At 38.6% G+C, this 17,938-nt stretch overlaps 1 protein-coding gene across 1 annotated transcript; it reads left to right on the forward strand.

The window, feature by feature from the left end:
* The first annotated feature begins 10,481 nt into the window (after positions 1 to 10,481).
* On the forward strand, positions 10,482 to 15,699 carry LOC149703739 (uncharacterized). Its single transcript, XM_089867172.1, has 5 exons — positions 10,482 to 10,537; positions 10,650 to 11,224; positions 11,396 to 12,174; positions 12,373 to 13,009; positions 15,638 to 15,699. Exons 1-5 carry the CDS (start codon positions 10,482 to 10,484, stop codon positions 15,697 to 15,699), a joined length of 2,109 nt encoding a protein of 702 aa, XP_089723298.1.
* Positions 15,700 to 17,938: the final 2,239 nt, after the last annotated feature.

Genomic DNA, 17,938 nt, shown 5'->3' on the forward strand with positions numbered 1-17,938 from the left:
ACTATAAATAGAACCTACTGTTTCTAAGAGCACCAATGAAATTTATGTACCGCATCGACGTAGATACGGGTAAAATATGGCGGACGGTTTAAAGTTAGCCGTTACAGATTCAAATATTTAAACCCAATTATCTCTTTTTAAACGTTTTTTTTTTAAATTTTAGTTTTTCCTCATGTTTAAACGGGTAATTTTCTATATAAAACCGCGTTAATAATTTGTGCTTCTTGGCTAAACATGGAACTATCCCTTTAAGAGGGTTTCCACAGCCCCTGTTATTATGTTCTCCGATGTATATTAATTGAACTCTCACTTAAAATAACATTTTTGGAAATTTGTGACATTTCTATTTTCAAATTTTAATCAAAATCTAAATTAATTTTCTGTATAATTTAAAGTAATGACTTCACGCCGTAGGGCCGGACAAATGGCGTTTTTTTGTTATGGATTTTGAATATTTGAGGGATTTTTTGGACTAAGTTTAAGATTTCATTCTTAATTTCCTCATGGAAAATATTTAGGTATTTTGGGTTTTCGACCAAAATGTACGAGCTTTTGAAAAGTGTCCAACCCCTCGCTTCACGCGGTAATATTTCATGCAAAACCAATTTATCAGTCATTATGTAATGATTTTTTACATTTAACCATCGATTTATTGAAACTGAAAAAGAAATCCTACAATAAACGCCGCTTCAGTCTGAAGGATAACATTTTTCAAAGAGAAAAAACTAAGTCCATCTAGGCCACAACCCGCCATCTAGGCCACAACCCGCCATCCAGAGCACAACCCGCCATCCAGAGCACAAAACGCCATCCAGAGCACAACCCGCCATCTAGACCACAACCAGCTATAATTTTGGCCGAAAAGACGTTCCATGCCCTTCCCCCTAGTTCGAGATTCTCTAGAGAGAAAAAAACTTTGGAAAGGGGGTAGACAATTTCAGCCCTTCAACATAAATGTTTCCTTATCAGAAGGCTCCTATTGAAACTATCACAGAAAATAACTTCGTATGTGTTATTTTACTTCTGTTAATATGAAGGTAAGTTCTTAGTAACATTCATTTGTTCGACGCCTACATGGAAGGAATAAATAGAAATGTGCAACTTGATTGATTAATGTCCTTTGTGTAAAACCACTGGTTCCTTTAAAAAATTTATTAAAAATTACGTGGCCACGTGACTTTTGTACCTCCTTCGAGCATTTTCAAACATTTTTGTCATTTGTTTGGTGATAAGAACTTGACGCTTCATAAGCCTATATTTACAGGTACTAAAAATTTGTCACGTAAGATGTGACGTAATCATCAACAAATTCACCCCAGGTGGCTCAACATGCGATAAAGTCCCCCTCTCAACGCGTCACCCCCACCCATCGCGGAGGAAGGAAAGGGGTAAACGTTTGGCCTTTAAATCGCTAGGCTAGCTCTAATCTCTTAAGTGCAGTTTTCCGATTAGTTGTTCCATTCATCTATATCTATATAAATCAAAGTCCTGACTGACAGACTGACTGATAATCAACGCCCAGCCCAAACCGCTTGCCCTACAAGTCTGAAAATTTCCAGCAACGTTACTCATAAGTAGTAGGCGCGTACTAAGAAAGATTTTTCCAATCCGCCGCCATCTTAAAAAATGGCGCCCAGAAATGTAAAAAATCTTCTCTATGCAACAAAGTCCGCGCTTTTCAATCGCTTTCAAAAATATTTAGTACACTGGTTTCCTTTAACCTATAGACGGGCTGAATGGTCTTTGGATTCGATTTGTTACCATCTTTTTAAATGGCGGCCAAAAACTTAAAAACCCTTTTTTATGGAATGTCCGCTTGAAAAGTAATAAAAAATGTCCCTAGGGGCTGACGGGCAACGCCGAGTGCCTTCGCTCCTAGGGTGCTACACAAATATTAGTCAGCAATAAAATCTACCCATTCTTTATATCATTTTGATGGAAGTTCTTATTTCACGCGAGTAACAGCTAGTTTCCTAATAACATAAAAGTGGCCCAGTTTAAATAATTCATACCGTGCCGATTCCAGCTCGAAGAGTTTCATTGGTAGAAGATGATAGTGACGAGTTCATTTAATCAGAGAACTTGTTAACTATTCCAGATATTTCACAACGTAAAATTCTGTGGGAAAAACAGTTATCGTTGCGTAAATTAATTTAAAATTATTTTTAAATTAGATCGAATGTGTACTTCTTGATCCAAACAGAACGATCAAAAGGAAACCAGTTGATAACGTTTTATGCAATTTTTAGAATATTTCGTGTAAAACCAGCCTGTTTATATAACCACGTAAGCCATAACTAGCATTGTGACTAAAAAGGTACACGCCTAGCAACATAAGCCAGAGAAATTCGTCCTTGATGCAGTAACAGTTAGTGCATGGACGAAGAATTTATTAAATGGACGGGAACTATTCCCTTTTCACTGAGAAAACCTCATGTTACAAATAGTAGGCAGCTCAAGAAATTTGAAAAGTATATCAAATTTATTTAAAGTTTCAAAATATTAGTTTGTTCATGTCAACTAGGTATGCTGTCCCCATATATACGCAGTTCCCAGTAAAATGAACCGTTATCATTTGCAGACTAGCATTACGAATTTTGGGCATATGCTTCAAGATAAAAGCGCCATCTTTCACTCAAAAGTAAATATAGAAACGTTTTATCAAACGGTTTGAAGGCCTATCTGTTTAATGAATTACGATACTGTAAGTAATATCTGAACATTGTGGGTTGTAGTTACTATAAAATAACATTAGTTATTGAGACTACCTTTAAAGAACTTAAAGGTTTTTCAGCACGTAATGTGACCCTTAACGCATGTGTATAACCTCCTTTCTAGAGCTTCATGCAAACGAGTGCACAGCCGACTTGTGGAACCCCTTAATCGCGGGTTTTATTTTTGATAGATTTTTCATGAGAAAGTGAGTAGTATCCAGTTTTAGAGAGTGAAATTTTAACAAACCGGAAATAAACCTTGAAGCATGTGATATTTTTTGGACCAGTCCGCTTTCGGAATCAAGTGTCCGAGGTTAGAAACGAAGCATTTATTACTAGAACACGTCGGTGTGACCGTACGTGCTGTTAACAGCTGCAGATCACGATCGAATGATGCAAGTAAAAATAATTATACGCAGCAGCGTACAAACTTTGAGAGAACCGTTACGAAACCAAAACAGTACCTCTCCGAGTCGAGAAAGCTATCTAGAAACTTATTACCTAGATATGCAATTATTGCTCTTTAAGTGATAAATAACTACAAGCATTGAAATGAATGAATTATTCAAAGTTGTATTCACAATTATGTCCCCTAGTTATATCTCAACTATATTCTTGGTTTAACATTATGACTGTCCATACTAAAGCTGTATTATCTCTACCCGCATTAAAAGAGAATGTTCTTTAAAAGAATGGAATCTGCGAAGCTAGAACCCGATTACAATTAGACCTTTAAGTAACGCGATATAGTTGTCGTTATGACACTTTGTTCTATAAAAGACCAAAACCAAAAGTAATATAAGAAACCTCCCTTCGGGAGGAAAGTATACAAAGGCGAATCTTTCCCGATACATCCTCGTACCGCGAATGTCCCCGCGCACTTATACGGCCGTAAACAAAGTTTAAAAAATAGGGCCGTGCCGCGTAGAGCGTAGGAATACATTCTCTGATCTCGCGATTGCGTCGGCTGCTTAAGTTAAGGCAATTTCACAGACTCATTTTAATTTTAAACTCTTCCAATGAAATAATTCATGCAGCATTTTTAGATTTTGATGATAATCAATCATTAATAAACAGGCAGTGACTCGATTATAGGATTTTCATAGGTATTTGCATAAAATTTGATTTACCTTGCCAAGGTATATCACTAACACTATACATAGATAGATTTTAAAATGGTGTTATTATCTATCTCGAAATTTTTTTCTTGTATTCATAATTTTCATCTTCTTCTTGGCTTCACAACAAACTAGATTTTCGTTTCGAAATAACCGTATGTGAATATTTATTAGCAAAATCAAGAATCTTCTTAGAAGATTCTTCTATTTCTTTACAACAGACAGCTAAGCAGACTACACTAGTTTGAAGCTCTTTTTCCTCTTTCCCTTTCCAACGACCATATCAAAGGACTAAGATCTACCGTACCTTGTCCATGAGCAATAGAGTTTGAATATGGTATTTGGTGGTTCGAGGATGTCTCGCGTGTTTTAACGTTATGCCTATGGCGTCTTGTATACTTCCCTCCCGTAGGGAGGTTTCTTATATTACTTCTGCCAAAACCTATTCATTTTTATATATTTTTTGAAAATTCCATCAATAATTTTGAGCCCAACTGAACATTTTCGGTCCTCTCTTTGCTTGATAGACTGGTAGTGTTTCCTTAATTATTTTTATAATGAAGATTTTGAGTGCAAATTAAGAAACTTCTTAGCTGAAAATAAGTTAAAAAACGTTCGTTTCATCATCATTAAAGCTAAATATCTAATGATCTGTTTCGAAGTACAGCTTATTTTACATTACCCATATAGTTCTATAATCATAAATTATTATTAAATCAATCACAAGAAGTTAATTTACCATCAAGTGCTCACGACTCCCACACTCTTCGTAAACGGCCCATTTGAGATAGTAACACTTTTTATAAGAAATCATTAATATAAATAATTAAAAAAACTACGTAAATTAAGCTGAAGTTACCACGCCGATCTCTGGTGTGAACCTCTAACCGTCTTTTCGCATTTACCATTTCTGAATAATGAGACGTCTGACTCCTCGACTGTACGCCGAAGTAGGTGCGCGTGAGAGCGATATCCGGCTGTACGGCCTGTGCCCTCTTCTATCTTGACTGTCGTTCTCATATGTCTTCACAGGTGGAGGGTACACGAAAAAAAGTATGGTTAGAGTCAAATTGAGGGGAAATCCGCTATCACCTTCGAGTTCATATTGTGAAAGAAAATACACTGGCGCCATCATGTGTGTTTACAGCGCCTTTCGTGGCTTTGGACAGGCAAAAAAAGTTCTTCGGATGACTGGTTATGCTGTTGATAGTTCTGGGAAATAAATAACATTGGCTCTAGCTATGAAAAAACTCACTGTTTTATACAGTATTGTGGCAATTCTCAACTTTTTGTCTAATTTGAATGTTTGATGGACAGATGTATGGAAGCCGAGTTATTGGAAAGTGGATATAGTCGAAATATTTGATTTTGAACACTGGTTTTAGGGTTGGCGTTGGGGATGGAAATACGGGAGATGTGGCTCGAAAGAGAGTCATTTTCAGGATAAAAAGACACTTTTTATAAAGGCTGGTTTGTGTTTTTAAATGCAGTTGTTGAGAACATTTTGTATTTTATAATAAATATAGAGCAGCAATTGGTTTTCGGCTTCGAGATGAAAGACTAACAAATTGTCTCTAGCCGTTCAAAAAGAGAACATACAACCAGAAGTGAGATGAGACTAGAAGTGAAGGGATCTAGCATTGATAGTAGATCCTGGCACTAGTGAACAAATTTGAGGATTTTATGCCGCTTCCCACGCGCTAAAACTAGAGAGAAAAAAATTGGTCGAGTTCCAAAAACATTTCCTACCCCCTTCCCCTCAACCTAAAGCCGCGGATCACGGACGCGGGTGCTGGAATCTAGTTCGGCCGTCTACCGCCACGAGCGTCTCACGTTTTGGAGGGAAAATTCAGAAACCGCTACCAGAGGGCCAACCGTTCGTGTGTTATCAAGAATATTCACTTTCGCCAAGTGAAGAATTTGGTTAGCTCAGTACTTCTGGTCTCATCTCACTTCTGATACAACTAAGAATGGAAGCTAGCCCGATCAGACCTGTAACCGAGGCGATCTAATTGCTGCCATGACTCTTGGTTCTATCATAGAGGATATAATATAATAGAAGATCAGACACTTGATGACTTCAGTTCTCTTTATTTTTTTGGAATACGGTACTCTGTTTCTTGGTGAACTTTATCTAAATATCACTCACTGCCTCCATAAAAGATATACAGTAAAGCAGATAATTAAACTTCTCACACAGAAGTCAATCAGGCAATGAAAATTAACCAAAGTGAATAATACAAATTTGGCAAGATATTTCTTTAAGCATTGGTAAAATTTAGTGTCTACTCCTCTACTGTATATCATCTATTGTCCTATTTAAGACCTAATATTATTATATTTTAAATATTAATTTGTATTTAATATTCGGCTCACACTGAACCTTTAAGACCTCAAAGAGGACACGACACAACGCCATTATTGACTTTGGGCATAGAGTGTCTTCAATTATGAATCCGATCTGAACCGATTTAACGCAAAGAGAGGATTAAAATTAAGCATTATTTTCCATTGAATCTAGCTAAAATTTAATCTTCGTTTAGACTATTTCTAGTATATGTAAATTGAAACGTAAACACCGCAACTGAAATATTAATTTCTAAAGATGTTTTTGAAATATCGATATGAAACAGAGCTTTATAGCTACACAACAACTACATGCTAGGGGGAAACCACTTGTTTGAGGTTTGCTTGGTTTTATTTATTATCATTATTTTTTTTTAATTTCCTCTTCTAAAAGTATTATTTTCAATAGTCTTGGAGTAACGCCTACTCTACCGTGGTTCGGCAGTTTTCGGAGGTGCAATGCTACCAGACCAGGGCCGGAAATACGAAAAAGTTCTTATAGGACACGTGTCCAGTGACCCTCTGTTTGACTGGAAAATTTATAGGACATTAAGACTGGAGTGTGCAAACATAGTGTCGCTCCTCCATAGTTAAGCTATCAAAACTTTGTAAAATTTATTGATCAAACTGTCCATTGGCCCCCTTAGTTTTTTAAAACATTATGACCCTGTACCAGACCCTCGTGCTAAACACTTTTCCCCTGTATTTTTGGCCTTTTTGGACTTATTCCGTTTTCAATGAATATTCGTAAACGATATATTTTTATTTGTGGCGCAGTTTAATTGGCTTAATTTAAACTACTATTTAACTAAATTGGGAACCTTATTTCTAAATGTGGATGAAAATAATATGATGATTAAAATATGGCATAGAGGCTGCCAATTTAAAAATTGTGCCTTCTAGTTATCTGAGTATGAATCAGGCGATAATCAGTTACAAAAACCATTGTTCACGCGTTCACGGACGTGATCGAGTTAGCAAAATCTTCTCTCCGTAAATGGCTGCTTAATGGCAGCCGATCACGTGATCATATCTTTCCCGCGTTAAACGCCGCAGAATTCTTGAGAAGTAGGCGGCAATCGAATGGACCAGTACTATTCGGGCTTGTATCTGCGCCATATAATTTGGCATCGATACTCGCTTTCGGTTGCTCTGCAACTTAGCACTTAATAGCGAAGTATACATATACTTTTTATTTATTACAATTTAATGAAGTCTCGAGAAAAAATAGAAATCGGTTTTAGTCTATACATTCTATTGAAGTCACTTGAAGTCTTTATAAATTAATCAAAAATGTCTTGATTAGAATCAAGTCCTAAAAAGTATCGATAAGACTGAGGTTATCACTTGACTGAAGGATCAGATATTAACTTTTCTTTTTAATTGAAACTTAAAGGCATGCTTAAGAAAAAACAACGTTCCATTACCGTTTTCCGTTGAAATAACTTATTTTACAGGTAATCAATTTCAAAAATTTACTTATCTCGGGTTTTCGGGCACAATTCCATTCCCCCAAAACATTTTATCATTACATTACTTTTGAGAGATAACGTGTCAAAATAAGCTTTAAAACAATAGAAAACTGAATGAGCGGTCTGTTTAGCCATGAGCAAAACCTTCAAATCAGTGTTGCTAATGTTAGAAAGTGGATTTTCCCACTTCCATTTTAAAAATTTGCCGCATTTCCCACACCCCCTTTTTTACAGTCATATTTATCTGGACTATTTTATCATACTAAGTTTAATATGGAATATCACTCCGCATGGCTTTGACAATATGTACAAATGCTATAAAGCTTTAAAATTCTCAAAATATGCTTCTTTTTTTTCAGTGCCAAACTTAAAATCACCGAATTTATTTCAAAATGTCGCTTGAAATTATTAAACCGGATAAAATTTTCGAAAATGCACTAATTTTAACTGTGCAGTTAAAATTAGTGCATTTTTGAAAATTTCGCACTATTAACCCTTGAACAGGAAAATTCCGACATTTGATTGATTTCGGAAAAATATTACTTTTTCCCCACAGAGCCTAAAACCAAACCTAAATCTCCCACGATGTGGGAAATTACCCACACATTGGCAACACTGCTTTAAAAACTTACAACAAGCACACTTTCGAGACATGTTCTGAACAAATTAGTGCTTAACCCGCTAATAGTACGACCACAGAGAATTGATGTAAACTGTAGTTGAAATATATTCATGTGCGACCTGCGGCACTGAATGGTCTCTAACCATTGTTTGAAACTAGAGAGAGAAATAGTGAGCAGCATTAATCATGTCCTGGGCTATGAGAATGAACAGTATGACTGTTGACTGAAGTACACTAGACATTACATCATTTTTCATAACCACGAGTAAAAATCTAACTGTCCCTACTTAATTTTCCGCCATTGTTTTAAAACGTATCCACTGCGAAGCATGCCGGGCACAAATGAGGGAATGTCATACACGTACTCTCTCAAAAGTGATTAATGTAATGATAAAATGTTTTGGGGGAATGGAATGTGCCCGAAAACCCGAGATAAGTAAATTTTTGAAATTGATTACCTGTAAAATAAGTTATTTCAACGGAAAACGGTAATGGAACGTTGTTTTTTCTTAAGCATGCCTTTAAGTTTCAATTAAAAAGAAAAGTTAATATCTGATCCTTCAGTCAAGTGATAACCTCAGTCTTATCGATACTTTTTAGGACTTGATTCTAATTCAAGACATTTTTGATTAATGTACAGAAGTCTTTGCGCGTTGCGTTTTTCGCACATATTTTACTATATTTCAAAAACTATTCAAGCTAGCGCTCTGGAATAAAGTGCGTTATAAAAGTTTTGCATTCCTCTTTCATATTTTATCCGTTCCACAGTTTCCTTTGCATACTTATACCGGAAACCAGAAATGTCAAAATTATCAACTTTGAAAATATTGGATTCTCGAGGATATAAATGCGATTTTCGGATTCCTTGGGGTCGATTCATATTTGAAAAGTTTTCACCAAATTCAATTCGGATGAATAGGTCACGAGTAATCAACCTTTATTAAAAATATGGCAAACTTTTTTAGAGTGGCGATAATTCATAATCGAGTATCGAATCTTTGTCGTAATAATGCTTGTTAGATGTTATGGCACTTTATGCGTATATATATGATTGGTCTTGTGGCGCAATACTTTGAAACAAATCAGACGTTCATTAAAGGGATGGTGAAGTGGAAAATAAAGTAATTTTTTATTGATTCTTCTATAAGACCAATCTGCATAGTGAAACATCCAGGAAATAACAACGAACGATTGAATAAATTTTTCGCGAGACTTGAAAAAATTTGCGCGATGTCACAATTGTGGCGCGAGTCATGGAGCGTGCCACGAGAATTTTATTAACAAAAAGGCACGGCGTTACGCGATTGGTCGGAGTTCCTTTTATGAAATTATTCTTAAAATCTTAACCTAATTTGAATATTAAAATCAATGGGAGGTATTTCCTGAATTTTTCATTATGCATACAGCATACTGGTCTCATGATTAGTAGAAGAATCCATATAAAAAAAAACACTTTAATTTCCACTTCCCTCTCCCTTTAAGAGAAAACTCGCGTCTTTTGACGAGGAGAAGCGGTTTGGAAATATTGTTATTTGGGCCATGATATCATAATATTTAGAACTCATAAAAATTACGTCTAGGTCTTCAGCCCGACTCATTGCAGCCTAGTGAAAATCTCAATAATTTTATTTGGGCCATGATATGCTAGGAACGTTCGCTACGCAACGAAGCCTGGGGTTGCCTATAGCCTCCCGCGTTTAGCGCAAATATCAGGCCATTGAAAGATTTTTATTTTAGAAGCAGAAATAGGGATCAGAGTAATCTGGGCGCGCGTTAAAGTCCCGGACCCCCTTCCTCGGGACGGTGGGATATGAAAGAAGAGGCGGGTTATAGCGACAGAGGTAAAAAGAAATTACGTATTTTTCGCCGTCCCAGTCAGCAACGTCATAAAAACCTAGTTTAAGTGAGCCAATCTGAAATTTTAAACTTTTTATTACGTGTTGGAGGGAGGGGCTCTATACTGGGCTCTGATTCGGACTGAATTAAACGCTAACCGTTCTCTATTCCTACCTCTAATATTAAATCTATCTCTAATGAGGCTTAATAATAAAACCGACCGCAACCAGTGCCATCTTAAGGCAAGGGCCAGGGCCCCGCGTGAATTGGGGGCCCCAACGCTTCGAGGCAATATTAAGTTGTGAACAAACTTTCTGACCAAAATCTCTGCGAACCCCCTTTCAAAAGAGTTTCATAGCCTACACTAAGTACCATGGCTACAACCATCCTTCTCAGATGTTACCGTCAGAGGTGGATGTGTTTTGTACTGTAAAACCCCTCTTGCCGCGTCCCTCAACCGTTCCCTTACATCGCCTAATGTTTTGGCCTGTCAGTTTAAAGTTGGCGACACACTGTTTATTGTCATATGTGTTTATCGCAGTCCTTCTGCGTCCTTGGACTTCTTGAAGATCTTACTAGCGACGATTGAGAGGGCTGCCCGGTTGGCGGACCGCCTGCTTATTTTGGGGGACTTTAACTCGCCGTCGATTCATTGGCCTACCTGCACGACTTCGTTGGGTGTACGATCCGTGGAGTCTCGTCTGCTCACGGTTGTCACTGGCTGCCGTTTACGGCAACACGTCAGTCTCCCCACTCGCAGCCGTGGCGAGCATGTGCCGTCACTTCTGGATTTAGTCCTTACATTTGACTGGGATGTGGTGCATGGGCTTACCCATTTACCCCCTTTGGGTAAGGCGGACCATGATGTCCTAACCTTTTCGTTCCCAATCGACAGTGCTTTGCCGGCTCCATGCCCTCCCCCTGACCGTTTCGCGTATGGTCGCGGTGACTACGAGCTTTTTCGGGCCGCTCTACTTACCAAGGACTGGGATCGTGTGCGCCTGGCTCCCACCGTAAATGACATGGTTGAGCTCTTCGTGGCTCATGTTCTTGCTGCTCGGGCGGATAGTGTTCCCCTCATTGTTGGTCGGGTGCCCACACGCTCTGGCCTTTGTCGTGAGCCTTGGTGGTCCGCCGGTACAGAGAAGTTAATTTGGGCAAAGCGCGTTGCCTTCCGGCGCTACCGTTCATCACCGATTACGGCACATCGTCATGTGTTTGCACGCGCGCGTAATGATCTTACGCGTCATATACGTTCCGCTAAGTTCCGGTATGAATCTTGACTAGTCGCTGAGATTCCCGTCAATCCCAAGGCTCTTTACTCCCACGTCTCGCGTTCGCTGAACCCCAGAGCTCATCTGTCGGTTGTCAACGACCCTGCTGGCGTTACGCTTCGGGACCCCGCTGAGATTGTTGAGGCCCTCAACATTTATTTTCAGTCGGTCTTTAATCCGGAACCCCACGAGGAGGCGGTTTATCTTGGGGACTTTATGTCCCGCGTCGCTTCTGACGAGACCGCGCTCCAAGTCGAAATGGAGCCCTCAGATTTGGGTTTGTCCTATGTGGAAGTTCGCCGCTACTTGCGCCGTTTGCGGCTCGACAAATCTCCTGGCCCGGATGATCTTCATCCACGGCTCTTGCGCGAGGGTGCCACGATTTTGGCTGCGCCCCTGTTTCAACGGTCAATTTTGTCGGGTGTCGTTCCTGCTATTTGGAGGAGGGCAAACATTACGGCTATCAAGAAGTCACCCTCTTCCTGCTCGGTCGCGAATTTTCGGGGCATTAGCTTGACCTGTTTACCGTGTAAACAATTGGAGCTCTATGTCCGGGATGCTCTTGTCTCCCTCCTAACAGCCCGGGATTTCTTTACGCCTGACCAACACGGTTTTTTGATGAAACGGTCGTGTTTCACAAACTTGTTGAGCACCCTTGAGAACGCCTCCCGTTGCCTCGATTCGGGAGCCTCGGTCGACTTAATCTACCTTGATTTGCGCAAAGCTTTTGACACGGTTCCGCATTCGTTGTTACTTCGGAAACTAGAATGGCTTGGCGTGCCCTTCACGCTTGTGACCTGGATTGCGGCCTTTCTCCGCCATCGGCTTCAGCGCGTGGCTGTTCGGGGTGTTTACTCCTCGTGATGTGAAGTGGCCAGTGATGTGCCTCAGGGTTCGGTACTGGGGCCCACGCTCTTTATTGTTTACATCAACGACCTCCCGCGTGCTATCCGACACTCGTTTGTGAGCCTGTTTGCGGACGATTCCAAGGTTGGACGCGGCATTCGCACGACCGCTGACTCTCTCGCACTGCAGCGGGACGTGGATGCTCTCGAGGTGTGGGCCAGCTCGAACGGCATGAGTTTCAACCCCACCAAATCCGTGGTCCTGCATTGCGGAAAAAATAACCCTCGCTTTCAGTACCGTTTGGCGGGTAGGCCAATTGCGGCTCAGTCTGTTGTGAGGGACCTCGGGGTTATGTTGGCTGGTGGTATGGTGGGGGATACCCATAGTAGGGTAGCGGCGGCCCGTGGCTCCCGTGCTCTTTACATTTTAAAACGCTCCTTTTCGCATTTTAGCGTCAGGTCATTCGGCGTCCTATATAAAACTTACATCCGCCCTCATCTTGACTACTGTTCAAGCATATGGTCTCCCCACCTGGTCAGGGACATTGAGAATGTTGAACGGGTCCAGCGCAGGGCCACAAAACTTGTTTCTGGCCTACGAACTTTGCCCTATCCGGAGCGCCTCAGACGGCTGGGCCTTATGTCCCTAGCTGATAGGCGGCTGCGTCAGGATTTGGTGGAAACCTTCAAATTGGTCCATGGCCACTACGACGTGGATGCCACCGCGTTCTTTACCGTTCGCTGGACTGGGAGGAGAGCGCCCACTCTTTCCAAGTTCCGCTGTACGTCCCTACCTCGGCGTGTCTTTTTCACGCAACGGGTAATTAACTCGTGAGAGAGAGTATAGCTGCCAGTATACGGATAAGATATCCGTATAAAGGCGGCATATATATGGAGCCCTAGGCGTTTACCCCCACCCCATTTATTGCCCCCTTTTCTATCTATGTCTTTCCTCTAGGTTGTGCCGTGCTTGAGGGGTGGGGGGCATAACCATTGTCATGCCCCCTAGTTGTGGCGGAAGATCTGGTTGATTATTACTATTTGCCAAGTGTGTATCATGCCTGAGGGGGTGGGGGGTTGGGAGGAATTGGCAACGTCACGTGTCACGTGATGTTGTTGACGGAAAATTTGAATTTATTTTTAGTGTATTGGTATGACGTCATGTGACTTGGTGAAGGCATTCATCGTCCATAGTGTTGTTATTTTGGTGCATCTTTAGGCTATTGTATACATTTAGTGAATGAAAAGGTACAAACTAAACTATGATGATATTCTAGGTGTACTCGTGTTTTGTATTGTTATTATTAGGTGTATCTTTAGGATATTGTGTACATTTAGGATATGATTTATTGGTAATTCTATAAGTTCAAGTAAACCCTTTCTACACCATCCTGTAATGCTATTCTCCGTATGATTTTGAGGTCTCTCCGTGTAGGCTTATGTTGTACTAAAGAACTAGTTTTAATTGAGATATGGTTTACATTGAAAAAGGGTACAAATTACACGCGGTTCTAGGTGTAATCATGTTTTGTTTTGTTATTATTAGGTGTATCTTTAGGATATTACGTTCATTTAGGGCATGATTTATATAGGTTCAGTAGGCCCTTTCTACACCATCCTGTAATGCTGTTCTGTGTATGATTTTAAGGTCTTTCCATGTAGGCTTATGTTATACTAAAGAACTTTATTGAAAATTAAGCTACGACGCGGTACTACAATAGGGTGTTATAGTTAGTAAACGAAATACAAGTTTAGAACAATAGTGCATTTTAATATCATAAAAGGGGAATTACGACAGTTTTTACACAATTTGGTATTTGGTAAGTAGTTAAAATGAAGAAATACTGTTAAAAAGTCAGAAACGGCGATTTACGCTAGTTTTGATAACAAACAAATTTACTAAAATGCAAAATATTACTAATAAAACATCTGAAAATACTAATTACATAGAATAAGCACAATTAGGTAGTTATTAAACTAAACAAACATATAGGATTGACTAAAAATTATATATTTTCCTACGCGCTAAAATATTGATATACAGTTAAAATGGGCAATCATTACTAAAGAACATCCTTAGAAAATACGAATTACAATGGTTTTAAATAAGAAACAAATTTACAAAAATGCAAAATAATACTAATAAAACATCAGAAAATACGAATTACATAGAATACACGGCGAATAAGCACAATTAGGTAGTTATTAAACTAAAATGCTCATAGGATTGACGAAAAAATATATTTTTTCTGACGCGCTATACACGCTAAAATACTGATATACGATTAAGGATAAAAATATGAAAATATTACTAAAAAACGTTACGATAATTATCATAAAAAAAAATTACACTTATACAAAACAATTCAATACTAATTTTTAAACTAAAGTGCTAATATATACTAATTAAAAAAAAGCTTACTAAATGCACAAATATTACTAAAATCGCTGCGTATTCGTTAAAATGTTGTTACATGTTAATAGTTGAAATACAAAAATATTACCAAAAATTATACTTTAAATATTAATTAAAATACTGATACTGGGTGTCTAAAATTTATACAAGTAACTTATGTTAAAAAAGTCAATGATTCTAGTTAATATAACCGTATGGGGCAGTTTTATAATCAGGAAGTATTCTAACTTTATCCACTACGACCTGATATGTTTTAGTCTGAGTGATAGTGATCAGAGTATGATCTGGAAGACGTCTGATTTGTGGGCCAATAGGAACTTGAACCGAGTTCAGTAGAGGTTCACCTTCATTGTTTACCCCCAGTAGATTCTTCATTGTTTCAAAATTTATATAATTTTCAGTAGAGGCGTTTAAATAAAATCCTTTAACTTTAATAATGTTGGTTTTAGTGCCTGTTTTAGGGTCGAGAATGTCCATAGAATAGTTCTTTGGTCCAGCACTCCCCCATTCACAAATATACGCATCTTGTCCATAAGATTCTAACTCATTTTTAAGTTGCCCCAAATAATCGCCTGTGGGTAGCAAATGAGCGCCGTCTGGTGAGAGGTAGACTAAACTATCAGTGTCATAATAAAAACAAAGGTCACCGACCTTTTCAAGATGTTTTAGTAAATGTAATCGCGCCATAGCTGTTGTGTAACAAGCGATAACTACGTTTGTATGTTTGTGTATGATCTCGTTTTCGAGAATGTGTTCGTATTTTACGAGTACTGTGTTTTCGTTAATTGTTAATAGACTTTTAACCTCTATATCAGGATTTAATATTAGTGCGTATAATTTGTGGGCATCTTTGATTATTTCGGTAGAGGTGTGTCTTGTTTTTTGGCCAAATTTACCCCAAAAAGAGTTAAGCATAAGTTTGCTAAGACATCTGAGACCTTCATTTTTCTCTACTTTAGTGATACCCAGTTCTACACCCTCTTCGTCTTTGAAGCTTTTGACATAGTTCTCCTTATCTTCTTGAGTCTGGCAATCTGCTGGAAAGCCGCTAGCTAGGGTTTTATACTCTAAAAAGGTATTAACATAATCTTTAAACAGTCCTCCCTGTTCTGTTTTGGGGTCGTACTGTGTCACTTTGTATGACCAAGCCTCGTACATTCGTGTGATTGTGTAACCATTCTCTACTGCATGACGTAACTCGTCGACTACCCATGTGCCTCTCAATTCTCTTTTTTCAGGAATATGTTAGCAATCGCCTTGAAACTGGGTTTTACAACATGTGTAGCATAACGGAAATGTTAATTTTCCATTAATACGAGCGGGTAGAACGGGATGAATCAGGTTTTGGGCCGGTAATACGTCACACTTTAGAAGACCATCAAACGAAAATATGTCAGGAAAGTTATCTAATATGATTTCAGGATGTCCTATAGGTATCTTGGAGGTTTTGTTAATGAAAGGGTATAAACTTGTGAAATCGACGTAATGAATGCGCTCTGATCCTGTTGTTTTATGGTATAGTTTCGTTGCGCAACATCTCCCCCCGAAGAATGCATCACGGGGGTCTAATCTTTTCACTATTTTTTGCCGTATATCGTTACATTTTAAAAACTCTATTATTTCGGGTTTATTTACTTTTTCTTTCTGCCAGTCACATTCCCACTTGACATTCACTTTATAATTGAGGGATTCAAATTTGGCTAACATGTTCATGCTACTAATATATCTAGAATTCAAAGTCTGAGCAGGGTCTCCATGCAACGGCTTGTTTCTGTTTAGAGGAAAGTGTATTTTACACCCATGATAAAAACACCCCCAGTATTCGAATATTTCCTTGTTGATTTCACAAAATCCGTCTACTCTAAGTTTTTGTATTCTGGTTTCTCTCCCTCTAAAGGAGGATTGGATAGATATATTTCTTTTTTGGGCGGTCCACTCTAACCATTCTATAGCCCCTATAGACTGATTTTCGCTAAGTCTGTAGTAATTAGCCGGTATGATACCTATAGTATCGGGTTTAAGATAATTTCGGCGAAACACGTGAGAGCAAACGCCGGGAAGAGTAATTGCGCCACAATTAAATGGATCTACACCCGTTACTTTAAAGAGTAGTGTACGAAAAGTTAAACAACCTAGGAATAGTAAAACCGTATCGTTCTCACAATAATAATTCAGTTCCTTCAAGAAGTCGAAACCTTTACCTTTACTATCTTCGGAGCTATGCCATTTTAAGAAGATATCTAAATTTTTCCTTGTAAAATATTGACAACCATAAGCTTCGATAGGTGGTAGATTAGTTTCTATAACATAGTTGGTTTCAATCTGTCTATTTACATCAAAATTGTGTTCTATTACATTGAATAAAAAATGTGGAAAATACCCTTTGGCAGTATTGGGTATACCGAAAGTGGCGGGAAACTTTGCTAAGGCTACAGGGATGAAATTATAGGAGTCCAAGAATAGTAAGTTAAACAATTTCATTTCTAAAATTCGAGTTCCGTTAATTTTCAAAGACGGAACGAATTTTTCATCTCCATTTATGATTTCTCTAATTAGTAGTTGATTATCATAATTACTGCCATAGTGAGACAGTATAATGACGTTCTTAACGGCATGCAATTGCATTAAATAATCTAAAAATAAAGCTATTGGATTTCCGCCTGAAAATTGTTGTATACGCTTACCAAACTGACTACACATATTACAGTTAAAATTTAGGGACGTGTCATCTATACAATGCTCGCACACGGTTATACTGACTAACAGGATAGCCTGGTGTTCGTAGGCTCCTAATCTTTCCTGACATACCTTCGTTTGCACGCATTCTATATCAAAGAAAATGTACATAAGGTTTGGCTGATTAGGTCTAGGTTTCTTAACGGAGGGAACTTTCAGCGGTTTGTCTGTGATAACCTGGATATAACACACGTGATTGCTCGGCTGATATTTCTTACAGACCTGGCAAAATATCTCGTCACACGTATGCATCTCGGTTCTTCGGGAAAAATCAATAATATTTAAACAGTCTTTACAGTGAAAAAGACACTCACATAGCGGCTTTTTATTGCTTGAAGATGCTAAGTGGCTTTGATAGCATTCATCGCCTAAGAATTTTCGTAAACAAGACTCACAAGCTATCTTGGGGCCTTGGCAGATAGTGGGTCTCATGCAACTAAAGCAAAAGTCATTACATTTATGCGATTGTATTCGCCAATAAGGGATAAGGCACTTTTCACAGAATCGGTCGTGGTTGAAGAGGGGTTTTAAATTTTTAATAACGTTATAATGGTTATTT

Source organism: Phalangium opilio, unplaced genomic scaffold (assembly GCF_054372755.1).
Source record: "Phalangium opilio isolate 3A_F unplaced genomic scaffold, DU_Popi_V2 ptg000017l_1, whole genome shotgun sequence".
Classification (NCBI taxonomy): Eukaryota; Metazoa; Arthropoda; class Arachnida; order Opiliones; family Phalangiidae; genus Phalangium; species Phalangium opilio.